General features: G+C 38.2%; 1 protein-coding gene across 1 annotated transcript in view; it reads left to right on the forward strand.

The window, feature by feature from the left end:
* Positions 1–1,838: 1,838 nt before the first annotated feature.
* CFH (complement factor H) overlaps positions 1,839–22,568 on the forward strand; it is a 47,325-nt gene continuing 26,595 nt past the window's right edge. The window contains exons 1-8 of the mRNA XM_075711209.1: positions 1,839–1,902; positions 7,134–7,319; positions 9,186–9,291; positions 10,961–11,037; positions 12,871–13,065; positions 16,149–16,319; positions 19,439–19,618; positions 21,155–21,346. Coding sequence (XP_075567324.1) covers positions 1,842–1,902; positions 7,134–7,319; positions 9,186–9,291; positions 10,961–11,037; positions 12,871–13,065; positions 16,149–16,319; positions 19,439–19,618; positions 21,155–21,346 — 1,168 coding nt within the window. The 5' untranslated portion in view covers positions 1,839–1,841. The remainder of the gene's footprint in view (positions 1,903–7,133; positions 7,320–9,185; positions 9,292–10,960; positions 11,038–12,870; positions 13,066–16,148; positions 16,320–19,438; positions 19,619–21,154; positions 21,347–22,568) is intronic.

Here is a 22,568-nt window from a genome sequence, read left to right on the forward strand (position 1 = left end):
CCACTCTCTCTGGGTTGGAACCTGAGTGCCTCCTAGCATTCTGCCTCAATGTTTTTCCTGCTCTCTGAGCTTCCCGCAGGGGTTAATGAATTAGAAAGCAGCAGTGTCACTGCTATATTTGAAAAGCAGTTAGTACCACTGCTGTGACAGTGAAGGTTAAACTGTCCTAAGTTCCTCACCACTGCAAGGAAACCAGCTTTTGTACCCAGTAGCCTACTGGTACAGAAGCATGTAAATGCGTGCACGTCCGGTAATGCAATAAGATTGGTGCAGAGAAGACAAGTGAGACTGTCTTGGTGCAGTTAGAACACTGCTGCCCACAGCAGCACATGGTTCTCTACCACAGAACAAAAGCAATTAAAGATCTGGTCAGTGGAGTTCTGTGCGGAGCTGTTTCTTAGAACTCAACTTAGGCAAGTGCAAAAAGTATCTTTCTACTGATTGGCTATGCACCAGTAACTGCAAAATGGATGCAGACCAATCATCACAGGGTCATGGAGCAGAGTGAGAGTTCATTCTCCATGAGTCACTTGGCAAGAGAAAGGGGGAGGGAAAGGAAGAGGTGTTAAGCTGTCTGGAAGATTTCTTGCAGGTAAAACAGCTGAATGCCAGTTTTCACTATGACCATTCCTTAGAATTGGTAACTGAAAGCACAGCCCAGGTTAAAAAAAAAAAAAAAAATTAAAAAAAAATTCCAGCTCCATTTTGAGAAGAAAGAAAGTTTTAACTGCTTTGGAATTCAGGCTTGATTTGAGATCTGTTCTCTAAACACACTCTTTAATCCTGTATCAGTAGGCTAAGCAAGCCAGTGATTTTAAGGGTATGTTATGCAGCCTTTTGGGAGCATATACAAGATCAATCTGTGTATACTCCATGACAGTCAGACATCACCACTATGGGGTATCTGGTGTGCAGCTGTTCTGTGTCCATCTCCTGAGAGCACTTTGTATTTTTACAGTTTTTTCCCTAATTCTCAGTATCAAATAATTCTCTTCATATGATCCGCATTTCTTCTTCTAAAGCCAAGACATTTAATGAAAATATTAATAAGGCTGTTGCTTACATGAATCCATGAGGAGTTCCTCTGTTAGTCCAGTTTGCCATATAGCACAACCTTTTAACACAATCTTTATTATTTTTCTTATGTAGTTCATTATCTACATTACAATTCCTTCACATCTTCTCCATCTTATTATTTCTCATGTGATACTGAAACAAGTGCTTTAAGATCACCTAGGCTTATTTAATCAAATATTTGATCAAGTACATTTCCTTTGCTCTGGGTAGTTGGTTAACTTGTACAAGAACCAGTGGGTTAGTAAGTCACTTTATATTTCTGTCTGCTTTTTATTTCAATTGTTTTCAACATAGATCTTGAATGATAAGTGGATAGTAGAGAAGTTCATTTTTACACAAATTTAATGTTAATTTCTGTTTTTTAACTAAGCATATAAGACACAATAAATCACGAAATAGTTTATTTGTACAACTTCTTTTGGATACCAAAAGAAATAAGCTTATCTGAGTATGGAAGGGATTAATATGAAAAAAATTAGGTATGATGTAAAAACAAGCAGACCACAGGGAAGGACTGTGTCAACCAAAATTGCCAGACATTTCTTTATTTACTCATTTAGCAAAGTTTGGAGAGGAAAGGAAAAAAAAGAAACATTTGTGTGTTGCAAGAGGATTGGGGGAAGTGACTGCTGAAATCAGAGTATAAATGCTTTGCAAGGTCAGTCCCTGGAGCAGTTAGTGAGTAAAATAGGAGTGGAAATAACGCAAATCAAAAAAGTAGGCCACGGTACTAAACGTGTTTGCTGAATTTGTGAATCTCTAGGATGTCATTCCTGGGCTGTACAGCTCTGCTCTTATGTTGGATATACTGTACTGCAGAAAGAGGTAAGCTTTGATGTGCGGGGGGGATGTGGGGGGGGAACACTTTCTTAAAGTGTATGTGAAGATGATTACTAAAACAATATGTAAATAAAATGTTTGCATGGTATCCTATTTTAATGAACTTCTGACAACAAGAATTGCAATTTCTTTCAGCAGTATTTAGCTCCTTTAGTATTTAGTATCCTGTCATAGGTATTCTTTCACCTATTTATTTGGACAACTACTGCTGTTATCAATCTGTTGCACAAGCTTTTTTAATGGTTACTACCCCTTTAAACTGGAGCCAAGCAACTCATTTGTTATTAATTATGTTTGTTAATTATTCTAACATCTAAAACCTGTAAACAGCTGGTAGATTAAAATAGAAAATATTCAATAAATGTGCAGTTCTTTCTGTCTGGAATAATCTGTGCAATAATCTGAGAAAGAGGAATGATTACTAAATTGACTGAAAAGCTTACAAAATATCTGTTGAGTGACAGACTTTTTAATCCATTAGATGAGATAAACGTATACAGATATGCTTTTCATAGAATCATAGAATCATTTAGGTTGGAAAAGACCTTTAAGATCATCCAGTCCAACCATTAACCTAACATTACCAAGTCCACCACTAAACCAATTAAGGGTAGAGTAGCAATTTCATGTTTCCTGGCTTGGTGGCTGGATTATTTATAATGAAAGTAAAAACTAGGAATCATTAAGGTTGGAAAGGACCTCTAAGATCATCATTCCAATCATCAACCCAACAGCACCACGCCCTCTAAACCATATCCCCAAGTGCCACGCCTACCCGTTTTTTGAACACCTCCAGGAATGGTGACTCCACCACCTCTCTGGGCAGCCTGTTCCAATGCTTGACTACCCTTTCTGTGAAGAAATTTTTCCTAATTTCCAATCTAAACCTCCCCTGACGCAGCTTGAGCCCATTTCCTCTTGTCCTATCGCTAACTACTTGGGAGAAGAGACCAACACCCACCTCACTACAACCTCCTTTCAGGCAGTTGTAGAGAGCAATAAGATCTCCCCTCAACCTCCTCTTCTCCAGGCTAAACAGCCCCAGTTCCCTCAGCTGCTCCTCATAAGACCTGTGCTCCAGACCCTTCACCAGCTTCATTGCCCTTCTCTGGACACGCTCCAGCACCTCAATGTCCTTCTTGTAGTGAGGGGCCCAAAACTGGACACAGTATTCCAGATGCAGCCTCACCAGCATACGTGTTTAAAGAGGTAGCTAGTATTCTATTTATCTTTTCAGAAGCCTCTGGTATTTTCTGCTTCTCTGTTCATTTTTCAAATTCATTATTGTTGATATTGTGTTTATATTGTTTAATGTATTTTTAGTAATTTTGCTTTCTGTCTGGGTTTCTTTACATAGACTGCTGTGGAAAGGGTGCTATGTGTTTTTGAGCTAGTGTGTCTTTGCTCAATTCAGGTTGGTTTTAATTTTAGGTGAAGTTTATGAAGACCATGTTAATCAAAGCAATCTGATGGACTTTACTTTGAAAAATCAGGACATTAATGAAATGTATTCTCTTTTTTATATATATTTATAATAAATATTGCTCCAAAACAACTATTAAAGTCTAATTTGTTTGCAAAGTAGTCCAGAAAAGTCCTGGAATTTGAAAATAAATTTTGCCTGAATTTGCACTTCCTTTTCAAAATGCTTTCTTTAGATCAGAGAGATTGCAAAGGAATGCGAATGTAGCAATATTTGATTTACCCAGGACAACTATTGCCACAGGTCATGCAGTGTTCTTAGTTCAAGTTTCATATTGAAAGTCTGTGTGAGTTGTTTGAGAGGGTTTTTGCACAAGGGCTGGAAAATACTCCTACCCAAATTCGTAGTTTGTGCTTGACTTCTTGGAAGTTGCTACCAACATAATGACTGATGGCAAGAAAGCAGCTTGAGCTATTTCTAACGGAGGTCAAGTCACATATAAATATTAAATGATTAATTCCAGCTCTCCTGGTCTCTTACTGAAGGATTTGAAGGTATGCATTTAGTGCATGCTTTCTAATACAAAAAAAAAACCAAACTCCCAATTTTGGTGAGTATACATGGTGAGTGCATGATGTAATTAATATAGTTCTGAAGTACATCCTGTCAGCAGATTTATTCTTCTCAAGCTACTAAGAAACTGCATTAAAAAATAAAAGAATAATTAGATGTAGTCAGAAATACATCTATACACTATGACACTTGATGGTAACACGTAGTTTGACATCAGGGCAGGAGTGGTAAAGAACAATCAGAGCTGAAATAAAACTCAAAAAGAAGCATGTCTTAGTAATGATGAAGAGACTATCAGAAGATTATTTTTTGTGGGTTTTTTTTTTTTTTTTTTTGTAGAAGTAAAGAAGGGGGAGTTAAGAGGCCCCATTCTGCACAACAGAGAATAAAAATACAGTACAACTCAGAATTAAGGGACGAATAGAGCAGAGAAGCTCTCCCTGTGCTAAACAGCCTATTTTTTAAATCGTGGAATTCAGAGTTTGCTTTCTTATCTTGCAAACTGAAAGCACCTAATTTGAATGAGCTCTAATGAAAAGTACGTAGAATTAGAAAATTTCCTTTTCTCACCATTACAAAGAATTTTTTTTGAGTAAACTAACCATTTTTAACACATTTGAATGACAGAACTAGCTAGAGGGATCTTGTTCATTTCACTTATTCCTGTATTTTGAAAAAAAACATTGTTAAAAAGTGAATGTGTCTTAATCTGGCCGAGAAAAGTGCGTCCCTTCTTTGATAGTAGGGTAGTACCCTCTAGCGGACAGAAGCAATAATTTTTACTCAGATGTAATCATTCCTAGGAGGGTGCATACTTTAATAAGTAGTTGGAAAAAACGTGAACTTGTGGGCATAATCTTCCTTTAGCACTCAGCAGTATCGTTAAAGCTTGTCTACTTCCTCTGGCTACTTAGGCAAGCCAAAATAAAGTTATTGCATCTCACAATTAACATTCTTTTCTTTATATTGTCAAAATGCCATAGCTACACTTAAAAATTATACAGTTTTTGTTCTTGTAAGAAATCTTGTTCCTGATTTTTAAACAATTTTCTAAAATTATGCCTCTAATTTGATAGGTATTCCACTGACTGAAATTAAAACAGTGAGTGTTCAAGGGTATGTCTTTGTACAACTAAAGTAAAATTCACTTTTGTCATTGTTTAACCCCAGCCAGCAACTAAGCACCACACAGCCACTCACTCAATCCCTTGTGGTGGTATGGGGGAGAGAATCAGAAGGGTAGAAGTGAGAAAACACATGGTTTGATATAAAGACAGTTTAATAGGTAAAGCAAAAGCCACGCACACGAGCAAAGCAAAATCATGAATTGATTCACTACTTCCCATGGGCAGGCAGGTGTTCAGCCATCTCCAGGAAAGCAGGGCTCCATCACACGTGATGGTTACTTGGGAAGACAAACGCCATCACTCCAAACGTCCCCCCCTTCCTTCTTCTTCCCCTTAGTTTATATGTTGAACATGACATCATATGGTGTGGAATATCCCTTTGGTCAGTTGGGGTCAGCTGTCCCAGCTGTGTCCCCTCCCAACTTCTTGTGCACCCCCAGCCTGCTTGCTGGTGGGGTGGTGTGAGGGGGAGAAAAGACCTTGACTCTATGTAAGCACTGCTCAGCAATAATGAAAACATCCCTGTGTTATCGATGCTGTTTTCAGCACAAACCCAAACCATAGCCCCATACTAGCTACTATGAAGAAAATTAACTCTATCCCAGCCAAAACCAGCACAACTTTCTACACTTTGATGTGGAAGAATGAGTATTTAATCTGTGGTTGTGATCTCCACAGTTTAGTTCAGCAAGCCATAACTCCACATCCTTCGCAAGAGGTGAGATCCTAAATATTTTTCCTGTAGTCCCATTTTCAGGCGGCACCTGGACAATCCATAGGAAAGCTTCAGTGAGAATATTGCTGCTTTCTCAAACTTGTGGCCTTACATCTAAACTGGTGAGAAGACTTTTGTGCCAGCTCTCTGCTGAGTAATGAATCTACTCATCAAGAAATTTCATTCCCTGGTGGACATTTCTTCTCCCATTTATTTTCTATACAGAGGTTTCATTTCTTTGCGAAGGCTTCATTTCTCAGAAGTTGTTTTATTTATTCTTGATGAAGTCTCACCTTTCATGTTCAGATGTAAAACAGACTTCGTTGAATCTAATTAGCTAGACTGTTCAGACTCTGTTGCTCTGGGTAAAGCTTCAGCCTGTAAAATAAGTACATTTCAGTCACCCAAGCACAGAGAATTAGTCACTGAAATGAGGTCAGTTATTATAAACAACAAAAAAAGTGTTTCTTAACAAAGATCATTTAATCTTTTATTAATGGCTTCCCAACCTTTGATTCTTTCCCCTTTAGTCTGATTTTTCTTATTCTCAAGCTATTGAGGAACTCCTTAATAAAATTAATTCAGACTCATTTCTTGTAATTCGTATGGTCTTGGCTGTATATTTCATGGACACTGAAGAAAGCCCAGGAAGGAGCTTTTGGGGAAGGACTGTATAATATTGAGCTAATGAGAAATACCAGACAACACCATCCACCCCCCAAATTGAGTTAAAATGCTTTGAAGCTAACAAAGGTCAAAGGGAATACCCAGAATTAATTACATCGCATAATAAGTAACTTGTCATAAGAAGTAATCTCATGGATAGGAGGAAACAAGTTTTGGAATATCAGGTGATCTCAGCCTAGAGAGAAAGTTTAGGAAATGTAAAGGTGAGGGGAGATTTGACAGAACTCGATCAAATGGCACACAAACTTCATGTCAGTGAGGTTGGTGGTGGCTGCAAAAGAAATAGATTGAAAGGAAACTCTACAGAGTGCACAAGGTTGTTCTCTGTGGTAATGGAAGGACAGGCATGGAGGAGCTCCTGCAGATGGAAGGGTAAGAGATGTCTGTGGTTAGAACGAGGGTACTAGTCTCATCTCAGTCTTTGTAACTAAAATCTATTTCATGAATTATGACTGTTCCGTGTGGTTTCTTGGTACTTGCTTGACTATTCTTATGTCTTTCTGAATGTCTATTCATATTCCTGCAAAATGTAGATTCTTGGCAGTTCCCCATTTTGTGATGATTAAATAGAAAACATATGATTGTTTGATCACAAATGTCCCCAGGATTTCTTGCCACATTTTCTGTTGTAAAATTATTTTGGCGTTTGTAACGTGCTTCAGTGACCAGTATTTTTATTTACAATTTTTAGCTTGTGAAGAACCTCCTCCTAGGAGGGTTAAAGAAGTGCCTACTGGAAGATGGGATGAACCTCCCTATCCACATGGTACTCAAGTAACGTACAGATGTCGGCCTGGATATATAAAACTTGGACAAATTGTGTTTCAGTGTGCTGATGGAGCATGGAAGCAACACCCCCCAGGGGCAGAATGCAAAAGTAAGTATTTATGCAAAATATGCACAAACATTTGACCTGACAGATCACATTCCTTGCCAGTGATGTCAATATGAAATTGCCATTTTATCTTTACCTGTAACTTATTTCAGCATCCTTTAAAATACCATCCTAAAAAGTATGTATGCATAAGGAGACATTTTTGGAAGTTCCTTTTCTCCAGATCAAAGGTTTTTGTTTTTTTTTCTTTACAGGAGATGATCTTACTCTAGGCCATCCTTATTAACCAAATTTAAGTTAAGTTATTAAGTTATTAAGTTATTAGGACCTTGCTTCCAAATTTTAGAAAAAGTCTAATGCAGATGAAATTTACAGTCTAACCAGAATAAAGCACTAACCTAGCTTGTGAATGTGAGTCAAGAGACAGTATTGTCTTCTTTTCAGTTTATTCAACTATTCTATGTAAGATATAATTTCTTGGAAGTGGGAAATTATTTTTCCCTGCCTTCTCTTTTAATCCATGAAGGAAAATTCATTATTAGGATGAGAGCTGCTATTTATCTCTAGTACACTGTGTTAAGGTTTAGAAGTATCTCACACCCTCATACAGAATTCATCAGTGAAGAAATTGAAGTTTATTATTGTTAGTCAGCAGATACTTCTTTTCTGTAATAAGTGAGTTTTAAACACAAAGAAATCTTATAGACATGAGCTTTTTTTCTTACGTATCTAACATTCAAACTTTTTACTAGTAGAATATAAATGTTTGGTTTGATAATATAAAATTAAGTCCCAGGTGTCTGTATCCCATCAAACAGAGATGAATACCAATCATGAGTAAAAATGAATTAATAAAGTTGTTAGAAGTTTCTTTTACATTTTTTATTTAGTCACCATCTCAGTTTTTGTATGTATTTGTATTTTGCATAACTACTTAGTGAACATGGATCTTTCAAACTGTACAAAATTTGGTGTTGCTTTTTAGTAACATATTTTAGTAAATACAGCCACCCAGTGAATAGATGCTGACACTGGCAAGGTGCAGGTGGAAGGAGAAAAGGGATGGTCTGCCACAGGTTAAGTGATCATGTGCCCTTTTCAGGATAGGCCACACTAGACAGCGAAATTTATCATGAGGTTGTCCGTTTTCCCTGAATCACACTGGAGCAGGTTTAGGGCCTACGCAAACACCTCTTCCTTGGAAAAAATGAGGATGTTGATACACCCCAGGAAATTAAATTGCCTAGGTCAACAGGTAAAGGAAAGATTTCGTCTGAAGCAGCCTAATAGGTTTTAGCTATGCAGTTTATTTTGCAGCCCCTATTATAACAACAAAAGTGGATGAATGAGAGGGATGGTGTGTTCATCCTTGCAACTCTTTTGGGAATCCAGGGCAAATAGTTAAGGCCAGACCACAAGAAAAGTCCTATGGGGAACTTTGAGCAGAAAGGACTAGGGACCAAAGGACTCCTGTGGCCTTAGATCATCCCTCTTTAACTCAGCACAATCCCCATCAAATTAAGGAAATTTCATTTCCAGTCATGGATGGATTCTGTAGTGGAAGCTTTGGACCAGTTTATGTCAGAAGTTTTACGAAAAGCTGAAGTTACATTGTGCCATTAAATTTGTCATAAAACTTAAGATGAGCTCAGCCTTTTTAAAGGAATAAAACCTGATAATTTGTTATTTATTTTTTTTAAAAAAACCAGCCGATCCTTACTCCAATATGTTCTCATTGAAGATAGTGATTAAAAAAGGGGTTGTTAATCAAGCTAATGCTGAGCATTTTTGAATTTTTGAAAGGCCCATACTCACTACTAATTTCTAGAAAAGTGCTATCTTTCACACTTTCACATTCCTATGTATGGTGTAAGTAATTTTTTTTTTCTTTTCTTTATTTTTTACCAGATAAGCCCTGTGGACATCCTGGAGATACTGAGTTTGGTTCCTTTGAACTTACCAGTGGAACTGAATTTGTATTTGGTGCCAGAGTTGAGTACAGATGTAATGATGGGTAATAACTTATTTAATTCAATATATGGAATTTAACATCAGGTGTTAATATTAAAAGAAGCACCAGTTATAGCTTTGTTGTCTGTAATGCAGCGGCAACTTACTAACATTTAATGCTTGGTTATTGTTTAATTTAAACTTCTGCAATTGCAGTAATACTAAAGATAACTCTTTTTCATGTCTGGTGCAATTGGAGTAACTGAACTCATGCACCTGAAGCTGTCATCCAAAGCGTCTAAAATACATAAGGCTGTCACTAACTTGACATCATGGCTGTCCGAGTAGTAAACAAAAATAGTGATCTGTCTGTAAAGCTGCCTCAGGACTCCACCAGCCAGCCAGTTCAGATGGAAATGCAGCTTTGTATGCTGGAACCAGTGCTCTCAGTAGGCAGTCATGATGCAGTTACGTTAGCGAAGTCATTAGGCCATACAACCAAGTCTCCTATTCAGAACCACAAGTCATCTGTCCTGCTTAAATCATTATTGTGCATTATGAAGTAAAATGTATTGTAAAAAATGTTTGAAGGAATACATTTCTGGTAGACTCACTAACTCATCTTCACTGACTGCTTGGAAGAAATTCTTCTCTATTCCTCCTCCATTCATCTTCTCCAGTGAAAACTGCAGCAAGGCAAATATATATAGTGTTGTGCTTAGTTAAGTGTGCCTATGACTGGATTCTTACCTCTTGAAACACAAATCATCTATAAGCGTGGTACAGTGGTTTAGCCATGCTTTTGTAGTCTTTGTGATGTGGGAATCTAGTCTGAGTTCCACAAAAACAGTTCCAAAATCAACATTCTCCTTAATCCCTTAAATTCAGACAGTTCTTCACTGTTTTTTCAGACTAGCTCTACTTCCTCAGACTACATTTCAGACAAAGCAGAAGGCATGGCATTGTGGCCATGTTGCCCTCAAACCTAAGATAATGCTAGTTCATCAAAGCATGAGATACATATTGTTTGGATTAAGTCCTATTTTGATGCTGTCACATGGCTTTCAGTCATACCAGAGCACAGGCAACAGTTTTACCCTGCTTGCTATTGATTGTCTAAATTACCCCTAGGTTATTTGTTATGTAGCCAAACCTTGTTGTCTCTGTAATGAAGAAGCCATCTTACCAATTACTTCCTACTTTCTGATTTTTTTCAAATTTTTTTGCCATATGCAATTAAAAGAAACAAAATAGAATCATAGAATCATAGAATCGTCTAGGTTGGAAAAGACCTTTAAGATCATCCAGTCCAACCATTAACCTACACTACCAAGCCCACCTAAACCAATCAAGGGTAGACTAGACTAAACCATATCCCGAAGTGCCACATCTACCTGTTTTTTGAACACTTCCAGGGATGGGGACTCCACCACCTCTCTGGGCAGCCTGTTCCAATTCTTGACCACCCTTTCCGTAAAGAAATTTTTCCTAATTTCCAACCTAAACCTCCCCTGGCGCAGCTTGGGCCCATTTCCTCTCGTCCTATCGCTAGCTACTTGGGAGAAGAGCGAAATAGGGAAGATGCAGGCCAAAAAACTACTCAGTTTTGCCATGTTTTGGTTTGTCTGTGCTAGAACATATGAAAACTTCCTTTCCTTCAAAAACAGCAGCACTGCTGTTTCTGTCACATAATGAAATTGTATTTTAGCATTGTTTGCTTTTTATTTGGTAAGATACCAGATGCTCAGCCAGAGAAATTACCGTGAGTGTCGGGCAGATGGATGGAGCAATGACATCCCTCACTGTGAAGGTAAATGGAGTTTGACATTTAATTCTCTATCAAATTGTCTTTTTATCTGTCTGATACTACCTGGAACTAGTCTGTGATCTCCCTACTAGTATTAATTCACATATGTTTAAGTCCAAGTTATACAGCAGTGAAACTCTTACAATGACTGCTCAGCCATTTTAGTCCAATAAGCACTCAAGCTTTTGTTAAAAAGCATTCACAAAATGGAGTCTTGTCACCCCCAGACTGGCTTAAAGCTCTGCCTCACCTAAAGGCCCTGATAGAGTAGATGTCTGCAAAACATGGTTACCGAAGACAGCTGAGATGAGGTATTTCGGATGTATGTGAAAGCCTGTGTGGTTTTAGCTAGTTTCCTCCTCCACCCTTGTGAATATCCTAGCCATTAAGATTTTGTTTTAAGTTCTCCCTATTGGCATACTGTAGAAGAACTTCAGTGAGTAAGAATGAGAGCAAGAAAGACCCAGACCTCAAGACTTAATAGACTGGATCGCTCAGGTGATAATTCCCTGATTTTTCAAACCCTTTCACCAGTTTCAAACTTGTATGATTATGAAAATAAGCTTCCTTTCTTCCCAAAGATATTTTTCACTGGTCTGTTTTAACACATGTGCACAGCAGTGAAATTTCTCTTTAGATTAAGCATCTAATGTTAAGAAAGGATCTTTAAGTAAAGAATCACAAATAAAAGTGGATATCTTTCTCTTGTCTAGAGTTTGTTGTCTGTGTTTTGACATTTCCTTGGTCTCTGATATTTCACGTTTAGTTTACTGGATTTTGAATGTCCTCCATTTTAGACATACAGGTTTCTGCACCATATAGAGCACAGTATAGAGCAATGGTTTCTAACATTTTTTGTCACATGTCACCAAGATACTGCAATTTCAAAGTCCTCGTAAGAATTTTCTTTCATGATTGAGGAGCTTTCATTAGGCTGAAATATGATTGCCTATGGAAGAAAGTATTTGTATAATGCCCTAATTGTGAGGAACCTAGACAACAGAATGTGAGGTCATAGAAAAAGCAGATGGCTTATAAGATGGAGAATGTTGACAGAGAGAAGTGGGAGCTATGGTAGGCAGTACACCAGCCACTTTCGTACATGCTCAGTGATATCTATGTGGAACATTTAAGAATGAGCTTTGGTAGTCATTTCCCCCTTAACAAGAAATGTCTGATGACATACGTTAATTCTTCCTTTTTTCTGTAGTTACAAAGTTAGGAGATACAATAGGTCTAAATTCATGGCTGACACTGTGTTTGTTTGCTTTAGTAATATAATTGTTCTGATATCCTTAACTAGGAATTTTATTTAGTAACTGAACTGTTGTAGTTAGTCTATAACACAGCACTTTTCCAGATATTTGTCTATAGCAAATTCAGTTTGGCATAGCTCTAAAGTAAATTAATATATTTTGACAAAGTTTAATGGCCCTATGTGTCAGTCAAGGCTCATCTAACCATCCATAGAATTCATAGGATCACAGGATAATTTAGATTGGGCGAGACCTCAGGAGGTCATCTAGTTCAGTGGGCGTTCTGTCTTTAGCCTTCATGGGTAGAGAAGAGGATGATGAGAGCCAGTCTACAAGCTCCCTCCTATGTCAGTCTGTCTTTTTACTTAGGGTTTTGTATTATATCTAGGCTTTTTTGTATTATATCTGTTGCAAATGGTATCTGAATACATAACAAGAGTGTATATTTTTAAAATGTGTAAGGAAATTACAGTGAGTTTTCTGTATTTTAACTTTTTTGTGTGACAATTTATTTTACAGAATAGACTCAAAATGGCTGTTTTTTTCCTTTCCTTTTGTTCTGTTTTGTTTTGTTTTCCAGTGGCAAAGTGTTTACCTGTACAAGCACCAGAAAATGGAAGAATAATTGTGACTGGTGCATTTGAGCTAGGCCAAGAATATTCCTTTGGCCAGGTTGTAAATTTTGAATGTAATGCAAAATACAGGCTTGTTGGATCTAAAGAAATAATTTGCTCTTCTAATGGAAAATGGAATAGTGATGTACCTCAGTGCCAAGGTAAAAAGGACACTATTTATTATCTGTAATTAAGAAGCTTTATTCTTACAGACTTATAAGGACTGGTTACCATATAGGAAGCTACAAAGCTTTCACTTTATTCCACAGCAGTTAAGCATAGTTTGTCTGTAAACAATCTCCATTGCATATATGCAGAAGAAATAGGATAAGAAAGAGAAATAAGAGAATATTGGATGCTAATATACTCATAATGGACCATCTGTTTGTTCCACATTTTCACTACAAGCTGTATGTTTTGCAAGGCTGCAGTCAATTTCTTTGAAACTAGCTTTGGTATGTCTACATACAATTCAATCACTTCAGTGTTGATTTAACCAAAGTAATTATAAATAATTTTGAAGCTATGTGAACCAAATTTAAAAAAACAAGTATGATTTTAATTCACTCATGTTCTTAGTGTATATAAAATACAAAGAAAACATGATGGATTTTTCTTTTTTCAGACTAATGTGTTTCGACGAGTTAGAAGGTTGTATGAGGTTTAACAAGGCCAAGTGCCAGGTCCTGCACTTTTGTCACAACAACCCCATGCAACGCTACAGGCTTGGGGAAGAGTGGCTGGAAAGCTGCCTGGCTGAAAAGGACCTGGGGGTGTTGGTTGACAGCCGGCTGAACATGAGCCAGCAGTGTGGCCAGGTGGCCAAGAAGGCCAACAGCATCCTGGCTTGTATCAGGAATAGTGTGGCCAGCAGGAGCAGGGAGGTGACTGTCCCCCTGTACTCGGCGCTGGTGAGGCCGCACCTGGAATACTGTGTCCAGTTTTGGGCCCCTCACTACAAGAAAGACATTGATGTGCTAGAGCGTGTTCAGAGAAGGGTGATGAAGCTGGTGAAGGGTGTGGAGCACAGGTCTTATGAGGAGCGGCTGAGGGAACTGGGGCTGTTTAGTCTGGAGAAGAGGAGGCTGAGGGGTGACCTTATTGCTCTCTACAACTACCTGAAAGGAGGTTGTAGTGAGGTGGGTGTTGGTCTCTTCTCCCAAGTAGCTAGCGATAGGACAAGAGGAAATGGGCTCAAGCTGCACCAGGGGAGGTTTAGATTGGATATTAGGAAAAATTTCTTCACGGAAAGGGTAGCCAAGCATTGGAACAGTCTGCCCAGACAGGTGGTGGAGTCACCGTCCCTGGAAGCGTTCAAAAAATGGGTAGAAGTGGCACTTGGGGACATGGTTTAGTCTATTTTACCCTTGATTGGTTTAGTGTGGACTTGGTAGTGTAGGTTAATGGTTGGACTGGATGATCTTAAAGGTCTTTTCCAATCTAAACAATACTATGATTCTATGATTCTAAGGTTAATTCATGTTTAGTTTTTACAGAACCACAGAATCACAGAATACGGGAGCTTGGAAGGGACCTCTGAAGGTCTCTCAAAGCAGTCAGCTAGGCAAGTTGCTCAAGACCATGTCCAGTCAGCTTTTTAACATCTCCAAGGATGGAGACACCACAGCCTCTCTGGGTAACCTATTCCAGTGTGTGACCACTCCTAAGTAAAAATGTTTTTTTCTTATGTTTAAGTGGTATTTCCTGTATTTCAATTTGTGCCTATTGCTTCTCATCTTGTCACTGGGTGCCAGTGAGGAGGGTCTGGCTCCATCATCTTTACTTCTGCTGCCTAACCACAGTCAGGAATTTATACATATACACATTAATAAGATCCTCCCTCCCCCCAAAACCTTTTCTCTAGACTCTCTAAGCTTCTCTTTATCTGTCAGGTTTTCCAATTACTTAATTATCTCTGTGTCCCTTCACTGGATCTGCTCCAGTATGTCCATGTCTTTCCTGTAGTGGGGAGCTCAGACCTGGACACAGCACTGCAGATGTGGTCTGACCAGTGCTGAGTAGAGAGGAAGGATCACTGCTTTTGACCTGCCAGCAACACTCTTCCCAATGGAGCCCAGGATGCTGTTTGTCTTTGTTTGCTGCAAAGGCACATTGCTGGCCCCTGTTCAACTTGTCCATGAGGACTGCCAAGTTTTTTTCTGCAAAACTACTTTTCAGCCAGTCGACCCCACCTTGCCCTGCCCACAGCTGGTACTGGTGGATGGGGTTATTCCTCCCATTTTGCAAATAGAGATTGTATGGGATTGGATTGTCAGTACGTAAGAATGAATCCCAGGAAGATTATGGTAGCACTCACTGTTAAATATTCAGTCCATCAAGTTTCTCAGTTTGTTTATGTTATCTGATCAGGTAGTATGTGTTTAGAAGAGCAGAGTACATATGTCAGGATGTTAGATACATGTATGTTTTTTTCACAATTTCAGCAATGCATTTTGCTGCTTTGAACCCCCCATTTATTATAATTTGAACATCATAAATTGGGATTAAACACATGCGCTTGTAACATTTGCAGAATATAGTGAATTTTATTAAACAATGACAGTTTCACTGAGCTGTATTTCATCCTAAATACAAAGTAAATCCAGCAAAGGAATCCAAGAGAACTCTTTGGTGTCCTGCTCTGTGGCCTAGGAAACAAAGCCTTGAATATTTTCTGGCTTTATGAATGCAGTTTTTGGAAACTGAAAGATCTCGGTGGTTTTACTGGGTTTGGCAAGGAGCTGGGGTTGCTGTGGTTCTGTTATAGATAGTGAAGCATTCTAGTGTCAGTTTTCCAGATACTTTAATTCTTTTTTCCTGTTGATGGAATGATTTAATTAATCATCTACTGGCTATGAAAGAGCTTTAGATTTACTGGAAATTACAAGGAAATGAAATTATCTGAAAAATGGAAAATCCTAAATTTCAGCTAGCCTAGTTGCTTATTTTAGAATGTCTGCTGCCTTATATACTAATTCTGAGATCCATTAAAATCCAAAGCAAAGCCCTGAAATCTGTCTCATGAACCAAATTGCTATTGATGCTGTACTACAGCACACTTTCTACCTGGCACCCACAATCAGATCGCTGAAGAGCTCTCAAGTTCCAGACAGTTTCCAAATGCAAATGTTTTTGTGAAGTCAAATGAAAAAAAAAAAAACCCTAAATTTTATTCCAATAAGCATTTATTGTCAACAGATAAAAATAAACAAAAATATAAGGATTTTGTCTTTCACAATTTCAGAGATTATCTGTGATGTGCCAAAAATTCTGCATGGACAAGTACATTCTCCAAAAGCGTCTTACAAGGAATCTGAACAAGTACAGTTTGTCTGTGATGAAGGATACAGCTACGGTGAAAGAGCAGATGTCCGATGTACTGAATCAGGATGGAATCCAACCCCCTATTGCATTGGTTAGCCTTGTCTAAAGTTATTTTGCACGTGTGTTGTGTTTGGAAGTAATTTCAGAGATAGTAATGACAAAAGTTAGTTTATTCATAACAAAAGAAATCCATCCACGTCTGACAAATATCCTATGAAGATCTGGAAGGATTAAGTGTTAAAGGGACCGAACAACTGGCTAAGAGTTTTCCATGGAGAGCAGTAGCAAAAACAGTTCAGTCTTTTGTTATTTGAGTGTGGTTAAATAGGTCCATGAAGCAACAATTGCTCCAGTATACTGCATAAATAAGATTGATGCTAAAATACTTCATGGAGCATTAGTAGCTGTTGTTATTTTATTGTCTTTTTGTATGATTCTGAATTAGTGGGAAGAACATAGGAAAAAGATTTCTTGGGTTAGAAAAAAAATCCCAATTTGGACAAGTAGGAAGGATAAAGCTGAATCTCTTTACCTTCTACAAAATACGATGAAAATGTTTTATCTAAGGAATCAAAAAATCAGATACTAAAAATAATATTTAAGCAAGCAGGAGAAAATGTATTAATACCTGGAAATTCAAACTACAGAAGGAATCTGAAATTTTTAATGCCATGGGAAAATTAACATTTGAAACCAACTTCTTAGAGAAGTGGTATGGTTTTTGAAGCCCTATTGTCTTCACATCAAGTCTCGATACCTTTTTAAGTGTGTTTAATATGAACATAACGTACAAGTCAGTGGCTGTGCTGTATGTCAGAAGACTGGGTAAAGAAATATCTGTTTGATACCATATGAATTGGAGCAGTATGAATAAAATTGGAGAAAGCTAATAGTCCTAGTTTGATGACCTACTTATGATTCACAAGCAGTTCTTTGAGGGGGAGATACAAGTTAATGCATCTTCAGGTCTTCCGTGTTCAGTGGTTGAGATGCTGTGTCACCATAACCAATACTCTGCTACTTGTAGTCATAGGACTAAATGACTCAGTAAAATACCACTCAGCATCTCACCCTGTGTTTTGAGACAATAGAAGTTTGCTTGACCCACTGAACTGACCTCTGCATTTTGTCTGAGTGTCCTGATGAGTCTTACTGTAGTTTGAGCAGACTGAGCACCTGGTTGCTAGTCATTATATCCATCCTTGAAATGTCTAGACTAGTAGTTCTGATCAACCAGTTCCAAACAAAGAGAAACAATTCAAAAATGATCCCTATTTCATTGATGGAACTTCAGTAAGAAATTGTCAGTGTACTGTGCAACCTTTCAGAAATGACTGAAAATTAGAAAAGTATGTTTCAAAGTATCTTTTAAATTAAAATCCTGACTTAAGTTTGTAAGCTGCCTTTCAAGAGTTGTTCTGAAATAGTAAGATAGTGTTGTAGAAAGAACAATCTGAAGTTGACATGGCCATTTCCAAAGGAGTTCAAGCAAATGTGAAGTAGTCTAATTTCAGAAAGATAAGTAGTCCATTGATGGCCATAAGTGTCTATGCTTAAAATTACAGTGGAATTGTAGTGCTGGATTATACATAAAGCTGAAAAAAATAGTGCTTTCTACACAGCCATTATGTTAAGAATTGTGTACAACATAGATTTGAAGTTCACTAACCCTAAGAACCATGGACATGAAGTGATGTATAAAGAGACCAAAGTAACATGGTATGCATGAATCCTGCCACTGTCCATGACCCTTAGTCTAGGATGAATACAGCAATTTGTTTAATGTCATCAGAACTGTAATTGCACAACCACATTATTCATGGTGTTCAAACTTCCCATCAGAAACTGTCTGAGAATCTCTACAAAATAATATATTTACAATGCTGAAACTCTCTCTTGCTTTCTAACTCCCAAATGCTTTCTGAGCGGTTAAGATGACAAATCCATGATTTCTGAGGCTAGTCCTGTTTGACATCAGCCCTCTGGGTCATGGATTTTACTTTAGTTTCGTTTAACTACAGCACTTAAAGACTATAATTAAATCTCTAAATCCCACAAACAGAAATATGCATGTCCTGTCCCATTTGAAATAGTTTGATGTAAATTTTGGGGAAGTCATTAGTGCCTTAAATTGTCTTCAGGAAATTGCCAAACACTTGAAACTGGAAAAAAATGTTGGCAATATTGTAGGATGGTATGTACCACCCACCTTCCTGGGACCTCTTTCAGAAAGACTCCTTTAGAAATAAAGAGTAGTCAGTCTTCATGCCCACTTAGTTCTTGACCTTTCTGCTTCAAGACTAGTAATGATACTAATTAATATGCATTGCCAACAGTTTAGCAACAAACACGTGCCAAAAAAAACATTCTTCCCGACTCTGATATACTGGGTTCTGACACTTGGGGCATATTCAGATAGTGGTTCTGGATCCTACTTGACTTGCCACTGAGCCTAGATGATTCAGCAGTACATGCATACAGCTGATTCACCCACCTTCACTCCACAGCAGGACCAACCTGTAGTTAGTTACCTTATAGTCAACCCCTCCCAGCCTTGAGTGTGTTGGTGATATTTTCTAAATTGGAAGTAGAATACAAAAAAACCCCAAAAGTCAAGCTTTGGTTTATAAATAATATGTTTGCCTGGCTTCTCTGAGCATAAGGATATCATGAGCTTTTTAGAATAGCATTCTTGTCCTTTCTCTGTTGGTGAAATACTTCCAGTGTCAGTGCAAGACCCTAATCTTAATCACACAGCCTTTGAATGATCAGTTCCTAGTTAAGCATAGTTATTTCTCCATTTAGGACGTGCCAGTGAACCTGCCCTCCTTTGGGACAGTGTCCATAAACCAGACCAGGAGAGCTGTGAGTGAGCCTAGCATAGGTCATTTTGAGCTCCAGCTGTTGAATGACCTGGAAAAGATTAGTCAAATTCAGTTTGATCACCTCTAGTTCTTGCTCTAACCATTCTCTTTGCAATTCAGTTTTAATCTTCTAATTAGCATGACATCAGTAACAGCTGTCACTCTTCTCTTACTGAACCATACATTTCTAAGAATGGGAGAAAAATGTAACCTTTTCTTCACCCTAAGAAACACCTTTTTAACAATTTTATGCAGTTATGTTCAATATACCATGAAAATAAGAACTTATGCAATAAATATAAACATATTCTTCAAATCAGCATCAAATTTTTCTCTTTTTATTTAGAAATTGTATGTTCTCCTCCAAGAATTCCCAATGGGGACTTTAGACCTAAAAAAGACAACTACATAGGAGGTGATGTAATCACAATGCAGTGTAATCCTGGATATCAATTTATGGTATTGACTGGCAAAAGCACAGCTGAATGCACCAGGAATGGCTGGGTCCCTGATCCAGGTTGTATCAGTAAGTAGCTCTCATGAATGAAGACACAATATGTAGAGTTGTTGGAAATACCTCAGTGAAAAGAGGTCAAGAGAAAAACTTAAGCATGAGAAATAGGAGTTGCTTATTCGTTGTGTTTCTCTGTGATGTAAAGCTTAATTTGATGGTTTAGAAAAATAATCTATAAAAACAATGGTATAATCTACATTTACATGTGTTTATAAACACAGGTATTACCTATTACTGTATTTGTGAAAGTATGTGTTGAAAAGTGCTATAGTCAGCTCCCTGTCAGGAAGGTTTGTGGTCCACTTGAGGAGTAGCATGCCAGTCAAGATAAGAGGAAATAGTGAATGTTAAAGTATCCAAACCAAATCAAAACATAGGTAATGGTTGGAAGGTATCTTTCATCCTAGTTTTCACAGCTTTAGATTTTTACTTGCAGTTGTACATTGGTATATTATGAACAATCACAGTTTTATTCTACCTATTATAACCTGTCAAATAACAAAACAAGATATTCTTGATTGTTTATCAGTTCTTTCTTGACTTAAACTTCCCATAACTACAATGATAGTTTTGCCCAGTAGGCACAGCATTAACAAATAAATAAATAAATTAGCAATTAATTTCACAATCCAGCACTCTTCAATCTTTGGTCACTGCAAATAAAAGAAAAACTTAGAAAACAGGATGTGAGAGAAACTGTGATGAAATCGGTCTTGTATATGAACCTTTGAATGATTTGAACTATTCCCAAAAAGTGCACTGTTAGTATCTGGATCAATCTTTTCTCTATGTATGTGTGGGTTCTAAAATTCAGGTATCATTCTGAGACCACCTCAGTCATTATTGAATGGTCTGTCCAGTGGGTGATCTCCCCTGCCCCAGCAGGTAGGCTCTGGGTCAGAGTACTTCAGGAGGAACCTACCTGCCATGGCCAAGTAGGACACCCTGGGTAAACTTGAACGAAAGCTTCTGGGAATCTCCTCCTTCTATCCTTGACTTGTCCCTGAAAAGGGTCAGGTCTTTTGAGGAACTGAGAGAACAAAAGAAAACCACTACATTTTTAAAATAAAAATGAGAAGAGCTAGGAAGAGCTTTTGGTGCAGAATTGAAAAAGTTACAGATGAAAATGGTGACAGGATTCATCTCAGTTTTGAGTCCACAGTTCAGTGTCTATATCTGAGCTAGCTGTCTGGGCTCCCATCATAGTCAGTATAGTAAATTTAGTTGAGACACTCTACAAAAACAGTGTCATCTCAGCAGAGAATAAATACTTACATTTGGTCTCATGAATCAGCCTTTGGAGTCCACTGAGAATATTGACTAAACTTCTGTTGGTTCCAATGGAAACGGAGGGAACCAATATAGCTATAGGTAGTGACAAAGACACCAGAAACAGAGTGCGATTGTTCCTGCACGACCAAGGTGTGCAGTCCTGATTCTGTCAGTTTCAGAAAACAGTCAGATGATGAAGCTGAATCTGAATTAGTTGTGTCCTGAGCTTTTTGTCATGCGTGTGTTGATACTGTTGCTGTTAAATTCTATTTCAAGAGAAACCATGTGACTACGCACCTATAGAAAACGGCGAGTTTATGGAGTACTACAAAAAGTATGTCCCTCATGTGAAGGCTGGGACTTATGTATATTACCAATGCAATACAGGTTATTCAACCCCAAGTGGAGCAAACCATGCTTCAGTAACATGTTCTGGAAGGGACTGGACTCCAGAGCCAAAATGCCTCAGTAAGTACATTTCCACTATATGCTCAATCCTGTTACAATTATCAAAGGTTTGTGCAGCAGAACTTATGCCAGTGGAGCACAAGATGGAACAAAGAACAGTTTGTTAAAGTAGAACTGCTTTAGTTGACCCCTGGAACTGCACCCAGATTGTCATCCTATCTTCAGAGCTCAAACTGTCAGTTGGTAAGTGATGCTCTGAAGTGAATAAGGCTGAAATGCTGCTTTTGGAGATTCTTTACTCCTGAAACTACCCATGAGATTAAGAAATACATAGGAAATATTTCTCTTTTCTGGCTTCTGGGTCACATGCATGCATCTACTTTCATCTGCACACACAGCTGCACATACAAACAGAGAGTTTCTACTCTATGTAAATATATTCTTCCTTCCGAGGCTTGGGCACTTTGTCTAGAGGTTCCTCTCTGAGATCCATTGCCTGGTCCCTTTGGATAACGTTTGGAGCTGAGAAGGTGGCACATTCTTGCAATAAGCTGAAAGTGAGTGTGGCATCAGCAAGAGATCCAGATACACTGATGTAATGATTGAACTATAGAAAATCGATTTAAAGCAGTGAGCTGAGGCCTCCTCTGCTAACACACATCTTCAGTCATAGTAAAGTTCCTACCTACAGATAGGGCTTGGAATTGAATTACAAAAGGTTAATCTTTCCCTGTTGTCCTCAGTGGAGTGGTGCTCAGTGCAGAAAATGAGTGGAGTCCTGCTTGGAGGAAAGGACCAGGTACTCAAGTAAGACAGATATAGCATTCCTTCAACCATCTTCCTTGTGTCTGGGCTCTTGGGGGCACAGGATGCTGTAAGCCAGCATGCTTAGCTGTTGCTAAAACCTCTAGAGGTGGTTTGGGAGGCTGATACATTTGCACAGAGATGATAAAATCTCCTGGAGGCAAATGCTGAAAATCACTCAGGGCAAACATCAACATTTTAGAGACATAGCAGACCAAACCAGAGCTGGTGTACATGACACCAGATGCACTGAAGTTAGCCAGCCTTGCTTATGAACACTAGCTAAGTGATATTGTTTACTAGATCACTTCTTAGCACTTTATGTAGTGACTTGCATTCCTGTTCATGTGATTCATTAATCTTAGGGCAGTGAAACAAAACATGCTTTCATTCAGCTTTGAACACAAATGTCTTTTTGGTGTAGAAGGATACAGAAAGGTGCTAGGAGGCCCTTTTTTAGTAACTGTCCTCCTAAGAA

Source organism: Pelecanus crispus, chromosome 5, assembly GCF_030463565.1.
Source record: "Pelecanus crispus isolate bPelCri1 chromosome 5, bPelCri1.pri, whole genome shotgun sequence".
Lineage (NCBI taxonomy): Eukaryota > Metazoa > Chordata > Aves > Pelecaniformes > Pelecanidae > Pelecanus > Pelecanus crispus.